The sequence below is a fragment of the Astyanax mexicanus genome, chromosome 22 (assembly GCF_023375975.1).
Source record: "Astyanax mexicanus isolate ESR-SI-001 chromosome 22, AstMex3_surface, whole genome shotgun sequence".
In the NCBI taxonomy this organism is placed as follows: domain Eukaryota; kingdom Metazoa; phylum Chordata; class Actinopteri; order Characiformes; family Acestrorhamphidae; genus Astyanax; species Astyanax mexicanus.
Genome location: NC_064429.1, coordinates 9,872,061 through 9,895,487, shown reverse-complemented (window position 1 = coordinate 9,895,487; position 23,427 = coordinate 9,872,061). Strand labels below are relative to the sequence as shown.

General features: G+C 35.5%; 2 protein-coding genes across 2 annotated transcripts in view; one reads left to right on the top strand and one right to left on the bottom strand.

Moving 5' to 3' along the window:
• Positions 1-2,626: 2,626 nt before the first annotated feature.
• nitr7a (novel immune-type receptor 7a) lies at positions 2,627-3,544 on the top strand. Its single transcript, XM_049470846.1, has 3 exons — positions 2,627-2,889; positions 2,978-3,007; positions 3,387-3,544. The coding sequence occupies exons 1-3, from the start codon at positions 2,757-2,759 to the stop codon at positions 3,542-3,544; spliced, it is 321 nt and encodes a 106-aa protein (XP_049326803.1). The 5' UTR covers positions 2,627-2,756.
• Positions 3,545-6,151: 2,607 nt separating this feature from the next.
• Positions 6,152-23,427, bottom strand: part of LOC111190560 (patr class I histocompatibility antigen, B-1 alpha chain-like) — a 116,762-nt gene continuing 99,486 nt past the window's right edge. The window contains exons 5-10 of the mRNA XM_049470263.1: positions 12,125-12,388; positions 8,985-9,248; positions 7,763-8,056; positions 7,566-7,670; positions 6,391-6,780; positions 6,152-6,290 (exon numbers count right to left, since the gene is read on the bottom strand). Coding sequence (XP_049326220.1) covers positions 6,668-6,780; positions 7,566-7,670; positions 7,763-8,056; positions 8,985-9,248; positions 12,125-12,388 — 1,040 coding nt within the window. The 3' untranslated portion in view covers positions 6,152-6,290; positions 6,391-6,667. The remainder of the gene's footprint in view (positions 6,291-6,390; positions 6,781-7,565; positions 7,671-7,762; positions 8,057-8,984; positions 9,249-12,124; positions 12,389-23,427) is intronic.

The following is a 23,427-nucleotide window of genomic DNA, read 5'->3' as shown; positions in this document are numbered from 1 at the left end:
TTAACAGCACTGTGTAAAGGGCCAGTGAGGAGAGCAGGTGCTGGAGGTTTAGTAGAAGAATGTTGTTTCCAGAGGTGAAAAGTAATGAATTACATTTACTCAAGTTACTGTAATTGATTAGATTTAATTTGTAATTTTTTAAATAGTTTTTAAAACAGGTAATTTCACTTTTACTCAAGTACATTTTGACACAAGTAATTTACTTTGCTACATTGGAAAACTCCCAATTACTTAGTAAAAAAATAAAATGCTGGGAAAAAACAATTGTCTGAATTAAAAAACAAATAGCACAGATGCTCATGCATGGAATAACAAGGCAATAACGTCCTCATGCTCAGTGATGTCAGTACTTAGTAACGCGTTACTCTAATCTGACCCTTTTTTTCAGTAACGAGTAATCTAACGCGTTACTATTTCCAATCCAGTAATCAGATTAAAGTAACTTATCCAAGTCACTGTGCGTTACTCTCTCTCTCTCTCTCTCCTCCACACACACACACACACACACACACCGCTTCCTTACCCATTCCCCCTCCGCTCTTCCCCAATCACACGCATCTCGCTTTCTCCCCTGTCTCTCTCTCTCGCGCTCGGCGTGTCTTTAGTTTCTGCCCATTTTCGTTTTTCGCCAGTTCTCGGGCTCCTTTATAAAGGCGTTTTTTTTTGCGGCCGCGTCCCAATTCACTAGCCAGGGCAGCGGTCTGCCACAAATTTGATTGGCAGAGGAGAGCATTTAAAGATTTTACACCACACGTGATTGGAAGTTCACTGTGGCGCAGAGCGCACATACCGTAAAGACAAGAAAAGTTCCGGTGCTTTAAATGAACACTGTCAGAATTAAATCCTTCTCAGTAGTTGGGTCCGGTATGGGTCCGTATTGGACAACGTCTGGGTCCGGACCCGGACCGCAGTCTGCAAATATGTGATCCCTGGTCTAGACCATATACACGGTTCTGTTTTATAAAACCACTCCTTGCTGCCCTGCAGAGAACAACAAGTTCAATGTTCAGTTTTACAGTGTTAAATATGTCAGGTCAAGAAAGATTTTCTTTATTTTATATATTTTTTATAAAAACAAGTATTTATGTTTAGTAAAATCAAGAAAGACCATATTTTATTTTTTATTTAAAAAATATTTATGTTAAGTTAATTTTTTTATTTTTATAAAAAAAACCTTATTTTTTAGGAAATAGTTCAACTTAATAGAGATAAATTGTTGCTGTTAAAAATGCATTTTCCAATAAAGGGAGTATTGGCAAAACTGGTTATAATTTTTATGTTAAGGCGGCGGGACGTGGTGTGTGCAGCTGCTGAAAGTAACTAATAAAGTAACTTGTAAAGTAACTTAGTAAAAAAATCAAGTAATCCATAAAGTAACTAAGTTACTTTTTAAAGGAGTAATCAGTAATCAGTAATTGGATTACTTTTTCAAAGTAACTATACCATCACTGCTCATGCTATACAAAATGTGCCCCGCCGGACAGAGCTGTCAGCTTTCAAAAGTTCCACATCAAACCTGCAAAAGCATGCAGTGGTGAATATTTTTATCATTAAACATCTGCTTAAATGTAAAAAAAAAAAAAAATAAATAGCAGTTAAAGCACAGCAATTGCAAGTTAAAATATAACAATGAACTGTAAAACTACAAAAATACGGTTTATAGTCCCCTATATGACCATAACTTTTTAATTGTAAAGAAAAAATGGATGATAGAAACCTATACCACTTGTTCTTGAAAATGTTTTATGGGATGGTCTGATCAAATACTGCCTGAAAGGTTTAATATATTATGTGGAATAATAGTTCATTAAAAACAATTTAATTTATGATTTGTTTTCCTTTTTTACATCACATAATTGAAAGTAACTATGTAACGTTTACTCAAAGTACATTTTAAATTGAGTACTTTTTTACTTTTACTGGAGTACATTTTTAGATGGGTACTTTTACTTTTACTTGAGTAGAATTTTAGCAAAGTAAAGGTACTTTTACTTAATTACTTTTTCCACCTCTGGTTGTTTCATTGTTTTCTTTAGCAGATTTTTAATTTCATGATGCACCAAAAAACGTTTTTGGAAATTGTTCCACAATTTTTAGGCAGACTTATTACGCTCTTCAAATATTTACTTCTGAGAGACTCCACTCCACCTGATTCTATTGCAGCTGTTTTTATGAAGATGTGTTGCTGCATTAACTTCTAAAAAAAGAGATAATGTTTTTCATGAAATGGTAAATAACATGTCTCAGTTTTATCATCTGATGTGTTCTGTGTTCTACTGTAAATAAAATACGGGTCTGTGAGGTTTACAGATAATTGCATTCAGTTTCTATATACATTCATTTACATTTCAACTCAACTTCAGTGTTCAATAAAATGTATTTTTGACCAGAATGTTTTAAAACAGATACAGATTTAAAGAGCTTAGAATTAGAAAAGGATAGAACAGTGTTTAGACATGAGCATTATAACTATAATTAGTTTATTTGTGTGTGTGTGTGTGTGTGTGTGTGTGTGTGTGTGTGTGTGTGTTACAGGTCTGCTGGCAGTGAGTGTGTGTTTTCAGGCTGGTGTAAGTGTGGAGGTAGTAGCTGGTGAGGATGTCACTCTCTGGTGTCGGAACAGACTGACTCGACCAGATTATTTATTCTGGTGTAAACACACAAATAATTCAGTACCGGTTTACATCGCCTGCAGATTTTACTCTCCATCCCCCTCTACATCCTGTGGTTTAATAACTGATAGTGAGAGAGTGGAGATGATGGTGAACTCTGAGAACTCGTCTCTCACTATAAGATCATTTAATGTCTCTGATTCAGGACTCTATTACTGCTGTTCTCTCTATCAGAAGTACATGATCTACAGTAACTCTACCTACCTACAGATCAGAGGTACAGTCCACCATTATTACATTTTTTGTTTCAGATAAAACAGAAAAATTATAATAGTTATTAAACTATTTTAACCTTTAATTTTTAGAGTCCTCCAGGATCCCAGACAAAGCCCCAGGTTTGTACTTTTTTTCAGATAATTTTACAGCATATGAGTTCTTCTGAAAAATCAGCAGGAATTAAAAATGAAAGCTGTTATGAGTGTTCAGTGAGTTTACATAATGTGTTATTTTCAGAATATTGCACTGATTGTTTCCCATGTTGTTAAGATACTATCCTCTAACCAAATAAAGTTTAATAGCCCTTTTTGGTGCTTTATAGAAATCTTTTTTTATTTATTTACTTCTAACATTCCTAAATAATAATTAATTAAGTATTTAATTCTACATTTGACCCGATTCTTTTATTATAAATCCATTAAAGAACATTTTTAACACTTTGATAACAGTTGGTGCGTTCTAAAACCTAAACTGTGTTATTGTGCTGTTCCTCCTAAGCCGGTTCTGCTGCTGATGGTGTGTTCCCGTTGCTGACTCTGCTGTTTGGAACGATGAACGCTGTTCTCCTCAGTGCTCTTCTCATCCTCATCTTCATTATTCAGAGCTACAGGAAGGAGCTGAGAGAAGAGCGGGAGAGGGTAAAGTACAGAACTTAAACTACGCTGTTTAAATAAGGGTCCTTAAGACCTGATTCTATATAGACCCATGAACATGTGCGTCTAATGACACATTTAATAAGCAAATACATTGTCTGTCACATTCTATAGAAAAAAAAGAATATGAATATGTACAGCATAGAATAACCGTCTAAAGCTAAATACAAATAATATATTTTATGTATGTGTTTATTATTTAGCTTTAAATGAATTTAAATGAGAATTCTTATATTGTTTTCACCACTGGAACATAATTCAGGTCTTATATGGGTAATGTTAGTTGTAAACAATTTATTGTTGCATAGAATTTGATTACAGCTTTTTGTTTAATCAACTTAATAAAAAATAATAGTCAGTAATTAAATTATTTAAAGTAGTTTTAAATTTGTTTACAGTGTAGATGCATATATATAGGTTCAGGTTCAGAACTAACAGTTCTATATATAAATATATAATGAATTTATTAATGTTTTGTGATCATTTTGTAAAAGTGATTCGCCACAGGACGCATTGATTTACAGTGTGTATACTCTCCTTTTAATCTAATGATACCAGTGCTCTAACATCTTTAATTGTGTGTGTGTGTGTGTGTGTGTGTGTGTGTGTGTGTGTGTGTGTGTGTTTATCTGCAGGTTCTCTTAAGATCAAAGTGAAGGATCCATATGTCCAGTGTTTGTATGAGCTCACAAACTAGCAGGATACTCAGAACTCAATTGAGTCCTCAATGAATGCGGGTGAATGGAGATAAACAACTAAAAAAATCGAATAAAAATGTTAACTGTCCAGATTCTTGTCCGGAACATTTTTTTTATTACGTATATTTAATTATTTCCCTAAAAAAGAAGTAAACTTTCTATATGTTTCCATTTTTCTAGAGTAAACTGGTTTTAGTCAGGAAAGGTGCTGCATTACTGCTTCTGTGAGCTGGAGTTTAAAAGCCTTACAAAGTATCTTTGCAGAACTAAAGCATTTAAAATTGTTCTATGTTTAGGAAGTTAGTATATATTTTAGTATAAAAATTATTAAACATGAATAAACTATGATTTTGCTCAAATGCTCCATATGACCCATATCCATTAATTTTGGACTGACTTTGGACGCCCTCTGGTGGTCCGGCAAAGGCAAAACATATTAAGGAGTGGTTATTCTCCTCTCTAAAGGCTCTCTCCTTAATGACTTTCCACCGCCAGAGGGAGCCCGCGAGTGAGACTTTAATGAATGGGGGTGAATGCAGCTAAACGGCTAAAACTCCATTAAAATTGCAACTAACTGCTTGTGAGTGATATTCTTTAATTTTTAGAAGGTATATAAAAGTATTTTTCTAAAAAATCAAAGAAAACCTTCCTGTATATTTTCTTTTCTTCACAGTAAACGTGTTTACTGCTTTACCTCTACTGTGAGCTGATGCTGGGGTTACTTACAGTCAGAGTTAGAAAGCTTTAAAATGTTTTATTGGGTTCAGAAATATTTAATATTGTTCTGTGTTTATAAAATAAGTAAATATTTTAGTCAAACATGATTAAACACACAAAGCACTGCAAGTAAAAGGCAAGGCAGGTTTATTAGCATCATTCATACACAGTAGTGATTTAAAGTGCTTTATATAAACACACAAAAAAAAATACATAGAGAGAAATCAAAATAACACATTCCTGATAAAGTACATTCCTGAGAACCAACACCTCAGAATGTTACAATTCAATGAAAATCAAAAGAAAAAAAATTAACTGATCTAAATTATGAATTAATGACTAAGAATTAAGATAAAGGTTATTAAACTGGAATAAAAAAGGAGATTAAGATTAGTAAAAATCTCAGATTTTATGACTGTTTTTCATTATACTGATTTATTATAAGTAGTCTACTGCAGTGGATACTGATCATTAGCTAGCTAGCTATGCTAACCCGACAGTCCAAAATGTATTCCAGTGTACTGCTCACAGAAAGTGGAAGCACTGGGTGCTCATGAGGTTCTTACCTAACAGACTCACTGCTTCATCCGCTTCCACAGAGCTTCAGAACTGAGTCTTTCTCTGGATTAGCATGATTTGGTGTTGGTTTCTCTCCACAGAACGGTAGGAAACTTAAGAAATGGTATAAATGTTTAGCTCCTTCATCCACAGACGCAGCTCCTTTTCTTTGAAAGGTGGTAGATTTGTAAGTCATATGGGGCTCCATAACACGAATAATTGGATGAATAAGAATGGGATCTTTTAGTGCTGTGTTTCTAACAAACAGATCTTTCAGTGTTGTGTTCAAGCTCTGATCTCTGTGAGGCAAATGGCAAAAAATATATACACTTTTGGTCATACCTACAATAGAAATACGATAAAAATACAGTGTAACCAGCTGTAACCAGGCTGCAGTACAGTGCAGCTACTCCCAAATGATAATTGCTTTCATACTCAGCCCAATAGACAGTAGCATCAGTAATACAATACAGAATATTCTGGAACTGCTTTATAACGGACCTGTACATTTAATCTGACACTTTTATATTGTTTTGCTATGCAGTGTTTCTACATTATTAAAAAATCCACTGACCTGTAACATTTTAGTGCAGATATTTACAACAAAACCATGTAAAAAACCAGACTCCATCAATCCAAAATCCCTCAGTACACATTCAGTATAAAGTCCAAAAGGTTCACAGTTCAGCCTATAAAACCTGGCACTACTCTGATGGTGAGATTATATTAGTGTTATGCTGCAACAACATCAGGACAAGGAGATGGAGTTGGAGAGTCTTGGAAAGAAACAAAAAAGTAAATTGAATAAACATCAGCTTAACTGATAAATATACTGATAAACAAAAGAGACACCTGAGATAATCAAGACAGACTTACCTGAAATACAGCTGACAGAGACAGGTGTAACTCCTGAAACAGAGAGTGAAGGATTGTGATCATCACTCTGATCTTGTGTTCGTAACACAACGCGTTTCTACATTATTCATATATAAAAAAAATAGACTTCATCAAACCCAAGTCCCTCGTTGCAAAAGGTTCACAGTTCACCCTATAAAGCATGACTCTATTCTGACAGTGAGATTTTATTAGTGTTTTGCTGCAACAACATCAGGAGAAGGAGGCTAAGCTGGAGAGTCTTTGTCAGAAAAGTAAATCAAACAAACATCAGCTTAACATTTATACCTGATATCTGATAAACAAAAGAGACAGATGAGATAAACAAGACAGACTTACGTGATCTAAAGTTTACAGAATCAGGTGAGACACCTGAAAGAGAGAGTGAAGGATGATCAATATCTCCTCTGATTGTGTTCATCACCCTGATCTACACACAGTGGAATTATGTAGGTCTACAGTACTGCTTTTTAGAGTGACACATTTTTACATTGAGACTAGTTACCATGTTTGAACCATCCTATGATGTTCCTGTCAGGTAACACTCCAATATTTTAGTGTTGTGATGTCCTATGGTGTCCTAGGTGGATGCTAATTTAATACTCATGTATTTATCTAAAAGTTATTACTGTATTTGTATCATCTGCACAAAAGAAGTGTACACAAACCTGTGCTATTCATTCATTCATTCATTCTTATGGAGGAAATCTGTAAACATCTTGAATCATGAATCATGGATGAATTTCCCATTAAGACAAAGGCAGTGTGCTGTCCTGCTGGAAAATGAAATCCGCATCTTCATAAAAGTTGTCAGCAAAGGGAAGCATGAAGTGCTGTAAGATTTTGTGGGAAAACAAAACTGCACTGACTTTAGACTTGATAATAAAACACAGTGGATCAACACCAGCAGATGACATGTCTCTCCAAACCATCACTGATCATCAGTACATTTTATATTTAATTTATAAATCAAGGGATCAGAGTCTGGAGGAAGAGTGGAGAGACACACAGTCCAAACTGCTCGAGGTCTAGTGTAAAGTTTCCACCAATCAGTGATGGTTTAGATCTATTGTTGTAAATGTTTTAATTTGACTCGTGGTCTACACACTGTCATTGTAGACCATTGTGGACCATAAAAGCTAAATGACTTTACTCACCAGATGACCTTCTCTTCCAGATGAAAACTGCAGTACAGATTATGATGACGAGCAGGAGAGCACCAACCATTACACCAACTATCAAACCCACTGACACTCCATTACCTGCAACACCAGACACTTACATTACAGTCCCTTTTTATCAGACACATCAGTTAAGCTTTTTAAAGTTTTACTTTTGGACAGATTTCTTCTACCTGACAGGACTTTATGATCAGACACCAGCAGAACCAGCTCCTTTTTCAGGCTGCTGTGCTGAACTACACAGGTGTAGTTATTGTTCTTCAGCTCCTCAGGTGAGACGGTCAGAATGCTTCTCCTCTGGAAGGTTCCATCCTGGTTGGTCAGCGTCTCTCTGAGCTCCACGTCCTCATTCAGATCCTCTCCGTTCTTCTGCCAGGAGATCATCACTGCTTTGGGGAAGAACCCTGTAGCGTGACACACCACTGAAGAAGAAGAGTCCTTCTGGAACAGAGACACCTCAGGACGAACTGCAGAGAAACAGAGAGAGAGAGAGAGAGAGAGAGAAAGACAGAGAGAGAGAGAGAGTCACATCATGCCGGTTTTTATTACGGTGCCATCTGAGAGCCCGAAGGTCACCAGCTGTTTAACTCATGCTGTTGATGCAAAATTTCATTGCGGTCAAAAAGTGAAAATAAAAAGTCACTCCTTTATATTTTAATATTTTAATTTTAATTAAAATATTTAATTAAAAATTTACATTTTTTTTTAAATAAAAGGACAGATCTTATAAAATATGAGAGCATCCTAACCACCAGACCAAGCAAGCTGATTAATCTCCTTCATTAATCAAGTTTGGAAAACAGTTAACAATACCAGATAGTTACTAGCTGTTAAAAATTATGGATAATCTGCCATGTTGGGCTTCATTATAAAAGTTCCCATATTGTATTAATGATAAAAACCTATATTAAAACAATAAAGAACATCCATGGTTTTTTTGGACTATTTAATATAATGTTTAGAGTGTATAAATGTGTAGCTATAATAAAACTGATCTAATGTTGTAAAAGGTGTACAGCATTATAATAGTTAATAATGGTCAGAGTGAATAAAGGTGTAGCTGTAATAAACTGGTCTATTGTTGTAAGATATATACAGTATTTACAGCATCTGTTATTGACTGATGAAACTTTTAAATCTAGAGCAGTTATTAATTAATTTATTTGCACATCAGATCAAATTCAACTGAATTGTGCAATTTAGCACTTTAGCCAAAAGTGATGAATATGGTTAATTTTGATGAATTAATCGCAGGGCATGAAATTAATTAGATACATTTTTAATCACTTCACAGCTCTATTTTCAGTAATGAGGGGAATTGATTATATGTGTGTATGTGAGAGTGAGATGTAGCAGCAGTTACAGTTATAGAGTAACAGTATTACAAACACTTACCTTTCCTCTCCAGAACAGATTTGCCGAATTCCACATACATCAGTAAACAGTCGATACACTGATATAGTATAAATTGTTTGGTGCCCTGCGCTGAAGATGAACTGTTTATAAAAGGAAGAATTTGAGGAACAGCTGCAATCCAGGTTTCACTTTTTAGATCCAGAGTGAGAAGGTCGTCTCCATCATAACCGAATTGAGCAAATCCTCTCCTGGATCCATTATCATCCAGCTGACAACCGATCGTTGTCTGGAGTGTATGAAGCCCTGTACACAGACACACACACACACACACACACACACACACACAAACACACACACACACACACACACACACTTTTACTCAAACCAGTAGGACAAGACCTACATAACTCCTGTGGTGTTACTACTGATTTAACTCCTGAACAAAGTGACAAAAACAGCGAGTCCTCCACAGGCCAATACAATGTCTCAACCATCTCATGTACAACAAACATAAAGAGGATATCAATACACAACAAGATACAAATATGGAGCCAATCAGCAGATCCCTATGCAATTAGGCTCTCCAACCAAGCCGTTTTACGGCCCCAAGTATGGTTAACAACCCATGCTCAGAAAAACGAGAAATTTAATAACATTACCTAAAAGGAGCTAGACAGGAATACAAACAGTAATATGAAACTGTAAGGCTATTCCATGGGGTACCCTAATTGTCTTTGCACACCTCCGCTCTTCAGGCTATTCCATGGGGTACCCTAATTGTCTTTGCACACCTCCGCTCTTCACCTTGAGCATTGTGTTAAAAGTACCATTGTTAATCTAATTAAGTCTGAAGCCTGACCAAAAGGCAGTTGACACCTCTTGCTTGAAGATGTCTACTGAGCTGAAGAATCTTTTAAATGCTGGATCCGAAATGTATCTTGTTAATATGAAATGTGAATGTCTTCGTGTTTGGTATCATTTTAATGGTCTCAGTGTGAGAAGTACAATGGTCTCAGTGAAGAAATGTTAAAGATAACCTTAATAGAACATCTCTGAACTTTGGGAGAAAGTTCATTCTAAAGAGACACTCCCCTTCCTGCTCCTGATGAGTTTAGGATTGTCCCGTGATGATCAAAGGCCATGATGAACAAATGGTCGTGATAGTCGGTAAATAGTGCCAAATTCTGATTTCCATGTGAATATGAAGTGTATTGTTCTGGTTGGATATTTAAGGAAAGCACAAAGACCTACTCTCTGAGTTTGTCTGGTAGTATGAGACCTCCCATGCTCTGCATGTAACCACCACTTCAAATATACCATACAACATTGTATTTCAAATGTACTGTGCACTATTCTTAACTGTTATCTTTAGATCTGTCTTTAGATTACTTTAGGAATATTGTTATATTGTTACATATGTCAATTAAGGTCACAATAAACCATTAACTGTTAATCTGTAGTAATTACTTTGTTGAGTCTTTTTCCTAGTCTGAGATTCTTTAAGTTTCTAGACTTTCATAGTTATATAGTGAGTTTCACTGGGTGCTATACCAAGCTCTTAACCGCTGAGGGGAACAAGAAGTTTGAGTGTTATGTTCTGTAACTATTAATTTAGATTAAGTTGAACCGCTGAACATCTCAACCTAGGTACTGGGCTGTTTTCACATGTTATGTAGTTTTGTTGGCTATGCCATATTTTAACCTCTGAGGGAAACAGATAAGATTGAGTGTTATGTTCTGTGACCGCTAGTATAGACTAAGTTCTGGACCGCTGAACATCTCAACCCAAGTACCAGGCTGTTCTCACGTGTTATGTAGTATTGTTGTCTAGCTTTTATGCCCATATCTCCTATCACTGAACTATTTAACCAGACCTGGTTTTATTAGACTGATTCTACTTCTCAAGTAAGTTTGTTATTGATAATAGTTAACTGGTAATTTACCTAGTTGGTAATTATAAATGGAGTCAGATTAGTTTAAATTAGTGTCTCACCTAAGTCTCATCTAAAAGTACCGGATAGACGGAATACGCATTAGGAGGACAAGGCATAGGCCTGTTGTCGCCTCCCTTACAAAACTAATTACAGAACTCCAGAGATTATCAAAACCTTAAAAATTATTTAATACCTCAAACAAAGAGAGTAGCTTGGACAGTACAATACAGTTAACATGAGCCAAAACAATCAATAAACAATACTTTCTCTAAACTATTTTATGGAGTTATAAAATCATCTCTACCAAAGACAAAAAGCAAGAAAAGACTGAGCCCACAAGCCTTATGGTATTAGTGAATATAGTAACTCTGTATTGTAGTAGAGAAGTGGGCAGAGCTTCTGGTCATGGTGATCATAAGGCTTGTGTTGTGTACAGTGGTAAAGTTGTAAGTGGTATTAGTGAATATAGTAACTCTGTATTGTAGTAGAGAAGTGGGCGGAGCTTCTTCTGGTCATGGTGATCATAAGGCTTGTGTTGTGTACAGTGGTAAAGTTGTAAGTGGTATTAGTGAATATAGTAACTCTGTATTGTAGTAGAGAAGTGGGCGGAGCTTCTGGTCATGGTGAACATAAGGCTTGTGTTGTGTACAGTAGTAAAGTTGTAGTAAAGTGGTATTAGTGAATATAGTAACTCTGTATTGTAGTACAGAAGTGGGCGGAGCTTCTTCTGGTCATGGTGAACATAAGGCTTGTGTTGTGTACAGTAGTAAAGTTGTAGTAAAGTTGTATTAGTGAATATAGTAACTCTGTATTGTAGTAGAGAAGTGGGTGGAGCTTCTTTTTCATGTGGTTCTATCAGCTGTTAATAATATTGGTTCTTGAAGGTTCTTGTTCAGCTTAGGCTTGTGCTCTTACCCTTTACACACTGAAACTCCTCCTCTTTTCTTGAATTCTTTAATGATATTGAATGCCTTCAGAGCCCATATAAATAAATATGCAAATCCCTTTCAATCTTTCTAAACATGTCAATCCTTTTCTCATGCATTTGTTACAAATTGAAGATCCTCTGTCCACCTTTACTCCTCAAAGATTTAGCCTGTACCAAAACATGATTATTATCACATAATTATATCATTTTTTTATCTCTTTGCTTTACCCATTTCTTGCTTATTCAAAAATCCATTATATAGACACAGACCTTAATTCCCTGGCTAAAAACGAGGGAATGAGGGGGTTCATGCTCACCCTTTTCAGCCTGACTGAACACCTTTAATGCAACAGCCATTATGGACTTGGAGAAGGCCTCTTGATTAGCAGCATGGTGCAACTTCATCTCCCAGTGCTCTGCATCATCACTCTTATTTAACCAGCTTACCTTTAGGACCACTGTCCTGTTGTTACTGTCATAATATTCAGCCTGCTCTGCATCCACCTGACCGACAGCAGTGAACTCTGGGATACTGATTACTGGTGTGACAGTGGTGAGGAAGAACTGCAGAGAGTGGGTGGCTGCAACGATAAGAAATGATCATTTATTTCTAAATGAACTGCAATCATGAATTGCTGTTTCTAAAAAGACAACTAATTTAATACAAATAAACATCGTATTAAAATATTACGTGTGTACTAAGACGTTGGGATGGTAAGAATTTTAATGATGATTTTGAAATTTAAAAAAGCTATCAGACAGAATTTTTTATTAACAGATGGGGTGTTACATTATGTTGCCAAAAGTATCGGTTCGCCTGCAAGTTTGGAGGTGTGTAGTGATGAACTCTGAAGCTACATGAAGTTTGGAGCTGTGTAGTGATGAACTCTGAAGCTACATGAAGTTTGGAGGTGTGTAGTGATGAACTCTGAAGCTACATGAAGTTTGGAGGTGTGTAGTGATGAACTCTGGAGCTACATGAAATTTGGAGGTGTGTAGTGAGTGATGAACTCTGAAGCTACATGAAGTTTGGAGGTGTGTAGTGATGATGAACTCTGAAGCTACAAGAAGTTTGGAGGTGTGTAGTGATGATGAACTCTGAAGCTACATGAAGTTTGGAGGTGTGTAGTGATGAACTCTGGAGCTACATGAAATTTGGAGGTGTGTAGTGAGTGATGAACTCTGAAGCTACATGAAGTTTGGAGGTGTGTAGTGATGAACTCTGAAGCTACAAGAAGTTTGGAGGTGTGTAGGGATGATGAACTCTGAAGCTACATGAAGTTTGGAGGTGTGTAGTGATGAACTCTGAAGCTACAAGAAGTTTGGAGGTGTGTAGGGATGATGAACTCTGAAGCTACATGAAGTTTGGAGGTGTGTAGTGATGAACTCTGAAGCTACTTGAAGTTTGGAGGTGTGTAGTGATGAACTCTGAAGCTCCTTTCCTCCGTGACCTAGAAACTGTATTTGTGGTGCAATCTTACCACCTGTTCAAATACTGGAGGAAATAAAAGAGGAGATAAAGTCACTTAAAATCCTCCCTTAGGATTTATTTTAAACAAAACAAAAGTGATTCTTTACCCACGCTTCAACAATGCAGCTCTCAGTGTATTGTATTCTGTGGGAAATGACCCCTGTAGAGCCTGTTTCACAGGTTTAGATTGTTTTTTTATTCAGTTTTATTATTTAATACTTTTATTTTTATTTTATATGTCTGTGATTTTGATAATAAAGGCAGGCAATAATTAATTGTCTATAAGAAGGGGACATTCTTGCCTTTTCCTACAGACTTTACATACCTCACATCATCTGACTCGTCATATCATGGGACTTTCAGGCAACCAAGAAAAAGATTCCAGCATTTTACATAAGAGAGGAGTTGGACTCTAACCAGGGCTGCGTTTCCCGTACCCAGAACTATCATCTATCACTACAATACTTTGCTTATCTAACATCTGAATTATGGTTGTTTATAATACTCTCCTATCTAGTTCATACCACAGTAATGTGAAGTGTGTCTGTGTGCGTTTGGTTTGAAGTTTACAGCATGAAACATGCAGAAACTCTCAAACCTTACAGTATTATACTAAAATACCAGAACTGATAATGAAATTACATTATTAATGCATTAGATGAGGGGTTTTAGAAGTTTGGCTCTGTGTTTAAATGTGGCCTGTGGACAGACCCAGCTGTCACCAACGTCAATAGACATTAATTTCAGGTTAAATGTTGGTCATTAAGTCAGATGACAAAAACTTTATGTCAGGATAATGTCTAATACTGTTGAGTGTCTGCAGGGGAGTTTAATCAGTCAGGTGACGTCACAGTGATGTTCTGTTTGTGTTTAGTGCTGAAGGTATAAACAGGTCGATGTGTCTCGTTAAAACTGTATGCAGTCTAATTTCTGCTGAAATTCAGGATTATATCAGACCTTTCATGATTTTACACTGATTATTAGTTTGTTTTAAAAAAAAATAAAAAAAGTAACAAACAAAATTAAAGAAGATTTTTGTAAAATTATACATAGATATTACCTACCATGTAACCCTTATTATTATTATTATATCTTATTCCGTAAAAAAAAATATATCAATGCACCCTTAGAAACATTGCTCCACTTATTCTGTACCCATTCAAACATGTCCTGGAAAGATTCATGCAAATTTATCAGGGATATTATTGGCGTTAAATTGAGCCTGTGCTTAGTTAATAGTACATTTGATTTACTAAATCAAACCCTAATTTAGTATATTTTAAAAAGGAGCTAAACAATACATAAAAAACTATTATTCTCTTTCGTAAATTGTGTTTTTTTTTCTCTGGCTCTTTTTCCGTCTCTGTTCTTTCTTTTTTTATTTTATTTTTTTTATTACTATTTCTTAATATATGTCTACTTGGATAACATTTCAAAAATACAATAAAGCCTATGTACATGTTCTAATCTTAAAACAAATCAAATCCTGCATTTCCTTATTGCGGGATAGAATGGTGGCTTTATTATTCAGTAATTTTCTGTTAGTCCAATTTCCTTATTAAATATTTTTAACTTGATAAGAATAATACTGACATTTTTTCGTGTCAACAGCATAAAAATGTGGAATACAAATTAATACATAAATTATTTTGAACATTATTTCCTAAATGTCTATTTTTACGTTACTCTTATTAATGTAGCAGAAAACGGACATATAAATAAATATAGAAATAAATCTCTGACCTGCTGAAGTGAGCTGGAGAGTAAAGGTGAGGAAGATCAGGGTTTTAATCATCTCTCACTGCAAACTATTACACTAATAAACTAAAGAAACGATTTAATCTGCACAAAACAATAAAACCTACAATTCTACCTGAGAGTTTCTGTTCTCTCCCGAGTTTTACTCTTCCATTAAACACTGAACAGCGAAATACAACCAATCACAACAACCAGCAGCTCAGGCCAATAGGAAATAAGCTTTTTGTTGAGTCACGAGTTGCTAAGCAAAAAATTCAGCAGCAAAAGTAAAAAGTTGAAATTTTACTGCATTTTTATCTGTGTGAATGTAATGATGATATATTATAGTGAAAGGATTTATAATATGTTTATTGGGGATTATTATCTTTTGGAACCTCTAGTCTGGATAAAAGATGAGATATGGTTGGGTGTGGAGGTGTATAGGTTCATATATGGTTTTATAGAGAGACTGCCCACTTCTTATCTCCACTCTTATATCAGAAAATGACTGCACACCGCTAAAGGGAGCCCGCGAGTGATTCACTAATGAATGGGGGTAAATAGAGATAAACAGCCAAAAAAATCTAATAAAAAAATCTTACTCTCCAGATTCTTGTCTACGGAGCCCAGGAGGGGGCATGGATAAAAAAATAATTAAATTGAGCGAAGGATATAGCAGTTCGTGCTCACGTTTTCTTTAATTCGAGTGAACGATATGCAATTCATGCTCACGATTTCTTTAATTCGTGCTCACGATTTCTGTAATTCGAGTGAACGATTTTATGCGCAATAAGACAAGAAGCTCGGAGGGAAAGGAGCATTTTCCTCTCTTGATCTGTTTCAGGGGTGCGGTGACGATAATCAGTTATCTACATTTATAACCTGCTGATAATAATGCAGAAGTGTTACAGTTAGATGTACAGTACAGTGTGCAGATTTTGCCGTGGTGATGGAATCTCCACAGCGCCTGGGGTAGAGACATTGATACAATGTTTTAAGATATTTAGTTAATGGGCATTTCATATAATAATTTGGATCAATTTGATCATTTATTCCAATATGTTTCCTAAAATTATTCTGTATCTATATCTGATAAAATGGCCTAAATATCTGCTTATTGTCAAATTACAGTGCCCTGCCCAGAAACATATCACAAGCTTCAAATAAAAAATATAATAATTTTAAACTTGTTAAAGCTATATTTTCTGAATTATGTATTTATTTTTTTGCTACAAATGATTAAAATATAGATTAAATCTATCATAAAAGATCTAACCAGTTTTAAGAGGCTGGCTGGATGCTATTGATAAATTAATAAACACAGTTCCACATTGCAGTATAACTTTGTTTTGATCTGGTTTTAATAACACACAGTCATCCTGCATCAGTAAATGTTTGTTTCCTTCATTCATGACTGGAATTGAGTGTATTTGTCTATATTGTAGGTAAATAAGCTCCGCGAAAAACTGCGCGCGCTCTACCCACACGCCAGGCGTCTCCCAGCACAGTGTGAACTGTACTGTTCATCTAACTGTAACACTTCTGCATTATTATCAGCAGGTTATAAATGTAGATAACTGATTATCTTCACCGCACCCCTGAAACAGATCAAGAGAGGAAAATGCTCCTTTCCCTCCGAGCTTCTTGTCTTATTGCGCAGAAAAAACGTTCACTCGAATTACAGAAATCGTGAGCAGGAACTGCTATATGGTTCACTCGATTTAATTATTTTTTTTTAAATCCACGGCCCCTTCCGGACTCCAGACTAAGTAAGACGGCAGCAGTTTTTGATTGTTTGGACTGCTTTAAAAATCGGCATTAAACAAAGTTTACCATGCAATCCCCATATCCCTAACCTTTTTTGATTTGGAGTTTTTATGTAGTGTTTTTGATGTATTAAAGAAAAAAAGAAATATATTGTGATTATCTTTTTATTTATTATTTTATTTTAAATTTTTAAAATTGTGATTTATCTCAGCAAATGGTTGCAATAGTTCATTTTTTAATTTTTAAGTCTAAAAATAAATACATATTGTGCACCAAATTCTTGATTTTGTGCTTTCCTCGATCTCCTTGTTCTGCTTAGCAACTCGTGACTCTCAGCAGATTGCTTATTTTCTATTGGCTTGTGCTATGGGTGCTGGATTTCGCTGTTGAGTGATCAGAGGGAGAGTGAAACTGTCAAGTAGAACTGTAGGTTTTGTGCAGGTTAAATCGTTTTTTTAGTTTATCAGTGTAACAACCTGCAGTGAGAGATGATTAAAACCCTGATATTCCTCACCTTTACTCTCCAGCTCACTTCAGCAGGCCAGTACTGTGGGTTTATTTTAGAAATGTATTTATTTATTCAGTTTTTTTGTGTGTGTGTGTTTTATAGTGCGGAGCTTTAGGACCGCGATTTATCACCTCTGTTAAACAATTAAAAATATTAAAATAAAATCGCCTAAAGCATTTCCAGAAATAATAATAAATAAATAATACATTATAATTATTATTATTATTATTATTATTATTATTATTATTTAAATGTCCCTTTCTACATTGCAAGACCACAGTACAGGCTATAAGAATAAAATACAAACATAACGTAAACATAAAGTTTAGGACAAACAATATATATACAATACCAGTCAAAAGGTAGAACACATTTAATGTTCTTATTTTCTATTAAATCTTTCTACACAGTGAATGAATAGTGAAGTGATCCAGACTACGAAGGAACACATAAGGAATCATGTAGTAAACTAAAAGTGTTAAACAAACCAAAATGTTTCGGAATTGACTGACCTTCATTTCTTAAAGTATTTTTTTCTTTGCTTAGTTGAGTAGTTCTTGTCATAAAATAGATTAGAACATTATTATCCAAACTCTTGACTGGTAATCTAAAACCATAACAGCGAATCAATGTTAATCGATGTGCACAAATCAATCAGTTCTGACATCTGAGATCATCGTTTTTTGGCTCTGTGTGTAGTTCTTCCCTCGAGCTCGAGTTGTGGCTGCAGGGATATTTGAAGTGGATGATCAAGCTTCAGAGATCACCTTAGACGTTGTTGTTTTTTTGTATATATATAGTTATTTATTTTAAGAACCCGGTATTTGCAGCAAGGGTTCAACCACCAGCTCACCTATAGAAACAAGGTGAATAAGTTGCTTAGAAATAGTTACTTGGACATCATAATATTACCATAACTTAATATTGCATATCAAGCAAACAAGACCAATACACTACCTGATCCATATTCCAGTCCACATCTTGCAATGGACCATAAACTCTTAAACATGAGACACATCACAGCTCTGTATTCCAGTCCACAGTTTGTCACAAATCCACAGAACCTGAGTGTCTGAGTGAGCAAATATAGATTCAAGCAATATATTCAAATATAAGCAACTGTTTTGGGTAAAGTTCTGTAGGTTATATATTTAGTGATAACGTTTGGGAGGCCTCCTGCATCATGCCCCACCTCTTATCTAGCACCCTATAAATATATTGTACCTAGCTTACATAGTTTTGGTCCTCCATACAGGCTGGGGTTGCATCCCATCCTGTAAAATATGGAATCATCCTTTATTTAACAGTTGGTGCATCCTGTATTGAACCAATACAGGACACCATCTGTTCCTTATTTACATAAATTTCCAGCACACATAAGATCAGAAAATGTCAGGACATGGGGCATAGCTTATTTTATTATCTCCCCTCTCTTCACCTTATGTCATGTTCTGAACTAGCAAAATAAGTTTAATCACCTGCAGAGGCTTCAGCTGAGAGAGCACCAGGATGCTGCCATCCTACAGCAGCTGCTGTGTGTTACTGTATGAGCTTAACTGTGGGTTTGACCAAAATGTTGTTTGTTTGGAAATATTTTAGTCTGAAAACAACAAAAAAGCAAGCAAATGGTGAAAATATGCTTGCATCATGCAGTTACCAATTTAATCAGCACTTACATTGGTTTCAGGTGAGAGTAGCAGAGATCAAAGTTAGGCAACACTAAACTTTAACTTACAAAACGAAAGGCCTGAAATCCCACACAGTGTGAAGAAAATTATTTGCTGTGAGCTGGGCTGGTCGATTTATAGCCAAAGGGAGTGGAGTCACGTAGTTCAGGTCTCGTTACATGCTATGCATGGAACTGACATTCACTATATCTAACCACTCGTTTCCTGCTAGCAACGAAACCAAATTCAAATTTAAACAGATTTATACAGCAGCCTTCACAACAACTTTTGTCATTGACACAAGAAGGAAAACTGTAGAGATGGGACTGATTTAAGAAATAAGTATTCATATAAAGCTGCTGTGAATGTATAAATAAGGACTTCTGTCAACTATCTATTTATTTACTCATTTATTAAGTGGGTGAAACATAGGACTAGAAGGCTAACAAACCAAAAAATAACAACTGTACCTAGCTGATCACCTGTTTAAATTGACAATCATGATCCAAATTCTAAATGTATTTTAAACAAATGTTAAGCACCAGTTTATTGTTCTGGTTCTGGTTCTTTATCTTTGCAGCCCAACATACTCTACTGTACTTCTTCACCGATGTCACACCAGGAATCAGTTTCCCAGAGTTCACTGCTGTTGGTCAGCTGGATGGAGAGCAGTTTGGTTACTATGACGCTAACAGTAGGAGAGTGATCCTAAAGGCAGACTGGATACATAAAAGTGATGATACAGAACACTGGAAGATGATGACACAACAAGCTGCTTTTCAAGAGGAAAGATTCAGGGTCATAATGGTCAATCTAATGAAACGATTCAATCAGACTAAAGGTGAGCAGCAACACAGGTGAGCTTTTAGAACTTCTCATACAAAAAACAATACATTTTTTATAATTAGGATGTATGTTTGTGTATATTTCCCAAGTATACTTTCTGTCAGGGGTCTCAAAAATGTACAGCACCCTCCATAATTATTGGCACTCCTAGTTACAGTGTGGTAAAAGCCTGCAGAAGCATATTCTCACTCTGAATTAAAAAAAAAGCAACCTTCAACTCAAGTGAATAAAAAAAACTTGCCTAAGAAATAATTATTTTTCATAATATTACCTGTTTCTCAATTATTGGCACACTTAAACATTTCTTGGAAAAAAATGTATTTGATCCATTTATTTAATTTCCACTTTAGTTTATAAAGTGGATTAAAGTATCTAGGAACCTTTAATTAGTAGTTTATCACTTCCTGTTTCCCTGGGGTATAAATATTTTGTACACAGAGGCCTATTTCTCTTACTCACTCTAAAACATGGGAAAGACAAGAGAACACACTATTACAATAGTGCAGATGTGTGTCGACCTTCATCAATCAGACAATGGCTACAAGAACACAACTACTCACCTGCAGATGCTCTGGGGTGGGTTTCCCGAAAGCTTCGTAACGCTAAGAACGTCGTTAACTCGTACTTAAGACCAGGGGCGTAGCAGCAAATTTTGGGCCCTGTACACTAGCAATGTCAGTGGGCCCCATTAATGCCAGTACATGAAGAACGTGAGCAAAAATAAAGGAAAAAAATATTTATCCAACATAAAAAAGCATTAATACATTTTTAAGCTACAATCTCTGGCAAAAATGTATGGCAAAAATCATGATCACAATTATTTTTGATTAATATTGAGATCACAGTTACTTAGTTATTTAATGGCTTTGATAACATCATGAATTTATTGAGCATTAAACGCTAAAAAATAGCTTTTAAGCACAGCACTGCACAGCAATGCTAAGGCTTTTTACCAGACAAAAATAATAAATTGCTTTATTGCTTAATATATTACTAGTGTGCACTTGCACCTACAGTGATATTGGTAGGCTATTTTCATGTTGATATATGCAGCAGAAATATTTCTAGGTGTATCATTTATTAAGTCTCAGCATTGTTTCACTTTCAGCTCTTCTGTGTTAGTAGACAATAGGCTAGAGCACACGCACTGAACCAAAAGAATAACTTACTTTAAACTTAAGGTAAACAACTCGTATTTAGGCAGCAATTCTACCAGTCAGCAGCTCTCTCTCACACTCTCTCGCGCGCGCGAACCAACATACCAACGTAAGGTGGGCTTGTGGGGTGGGGGGGGGGGGGCTCGCCCTTGAATACTTGACCACTGCTGCACCACTGTTTGTTTCTAAAACTGGTTAATGTTGATAACTAAGGTTAGGCGGCTCATAATTGTCTTTATACCTGGTTGGCAACTAGCTAAGATAATGACTTCACGTGAGTATACAAACATCAGCAGCAGCTGTCTGGAGTGGACTACGTTAACTTTAATTGGACTTTGTATAACAAGCAAACTCGGTTCACCTTTGGGAAAGAAAACCGTCAACAGCTGCCTCCTCTTATTCTTTTTCCTTCCTTTCTTTCTTATTTTGATAACCTGATTTCTGCTTTTTGGGCAGCATGTCTTTAGCCCACAGATCATTAAATCTGGGCTCACTGACGGTACACCTGTAGTCGGTGGCTGTGCGGCGGACTAAACCATTTTGCGCCTCCAGGAGGGGGCCCCCAGAATGTCCAATATGTTTAGAGGACTGTTTATTCTCTCAGTTGATGTTATCAATATATTTGATAGATTAATTAATAAATAGTTTATTGGAGGGCCCAATTCAATAATAAAAACATCACAATAAATAAATAAATAAATCAGGATTTTTATGGGCCCCTCTCCCTACTCGGGCCCTGGGTAGTCAGGTCCACTTTTCCCCCCACTACCACGCCCATGCTTAAGACTGATCGTTAATTAAAGAGTGTTTCCCAAACCAGTGCGTAACTAAAGTACTACGTAAACTCGCTCGCAGATTAACGAGTGCCCTGACCCAGTCGTTATTCTTAAGAGCTTCTTTAGGGGATCTCCACTTGCAGTTCAGCACCTTAAACACCAGGGACCGCCAATTTTGAGGGAGAAAAATTATAATTTCCCTGGTTGAAGCAATTATATTATGTTATTATTAATTATAATCAATTATATTATATATATAATTATTATTATAATAATTAATTATTATATTATATTATATTATATTATATTATATTATATTATATTATATTATATTATATTATATTATATCATATTATATTATTTCCCGTGTCTGCTTGTGCTCCGGTTTCCTCCCACAGTCCAAAGTTCAGGCTAATTGGATGTCGGATAGAAATTGCACCTTAGGTGTGAGTGTGTGAGTGGATGTGTCTGTGTGTCTGTCTGCCCTGCGATGGATTGGCGGCCTGTCCAGAGTGTATACTGCCTTCCGCCCGATGCCGGCTGGTATAGACTCCAGCCACCCCCCGCGACCCTTAACGGATAAAGCGGTTGACGATGAGTGAGTAAGTGAGTGAATGAGTTATATTATATTATATTATATTATATTATATTATATTATATTATATTATATTATAATGCCAACTTTGTCTGTGGCTTGTAGTCTAACTGGGCATACTGGAATTGACCAATCAAACCCACGAATAAATAATTAAAATCCAGATTCCTGCAGATGATGCTCACGGTCTAAGCAAAGTACTTAGACCGTGAAAAATCCCTGGTACTGTAGGTCCGGTGCAGGGGACGCCTGCGGTGTCTTTAATCACACCTACACGTATTGTAATGGGTATCGGTGAATGTGCACGTAATATTTAATATTATTATTTATTTAGGTGCTTCTAACAAACATTGTGGCCGTTCATCTGGGCAAACTCTGGGGTGTGTCAGCTCGCAAATATATAAATACCAGTCAAAAGTTGACACGTCTCATTTAATGTTTTTTTTTTACATTGTCGATTAATATTAAAACTATGAAAACAATTAATTGACGCATATGGAATTATCTAGTTAACAAAAAGGTGCATGGGCTTCAAAATTTGACCTAAACCCAAAATCTGACCCCTGACCTAAACCCAACTGAGATGGTGATTTAGGATGAGCTGGAGCTTTACAGAGTGTGTGTGTGTATATATATATATATATATATATATATATATATATATATATATATATATATATATATATATACACCGGAACATACGTATATGTATTATTATATTATTTTTATATTATTAAAAATTATAATAATAATAAATAAATATTATTATCAATATTACTATTAATAATATTAGTATAATATCTATTAATATAATATATATATTAACAAAAATAGTTTTAAAAAAGTAAAAAAAGTTTAATGTTTATTAAACATTTATATATAAACATGACTTATTTATTTAGTCATATGTATCTTTAGGAGTATTTTATTAATGCCAAAGTACATCCTTTTGTAATTTAAATTTCAGATTATGTATAATATTGATGATTACAACACGTTTTCACATTTTTAGGGTGTAATAGTGAATAAATACTGCATATTGGCAATGTTGAATCGATATTTGTGGATCGATTGAGCGCGCTGTTTCGGGGGAGGA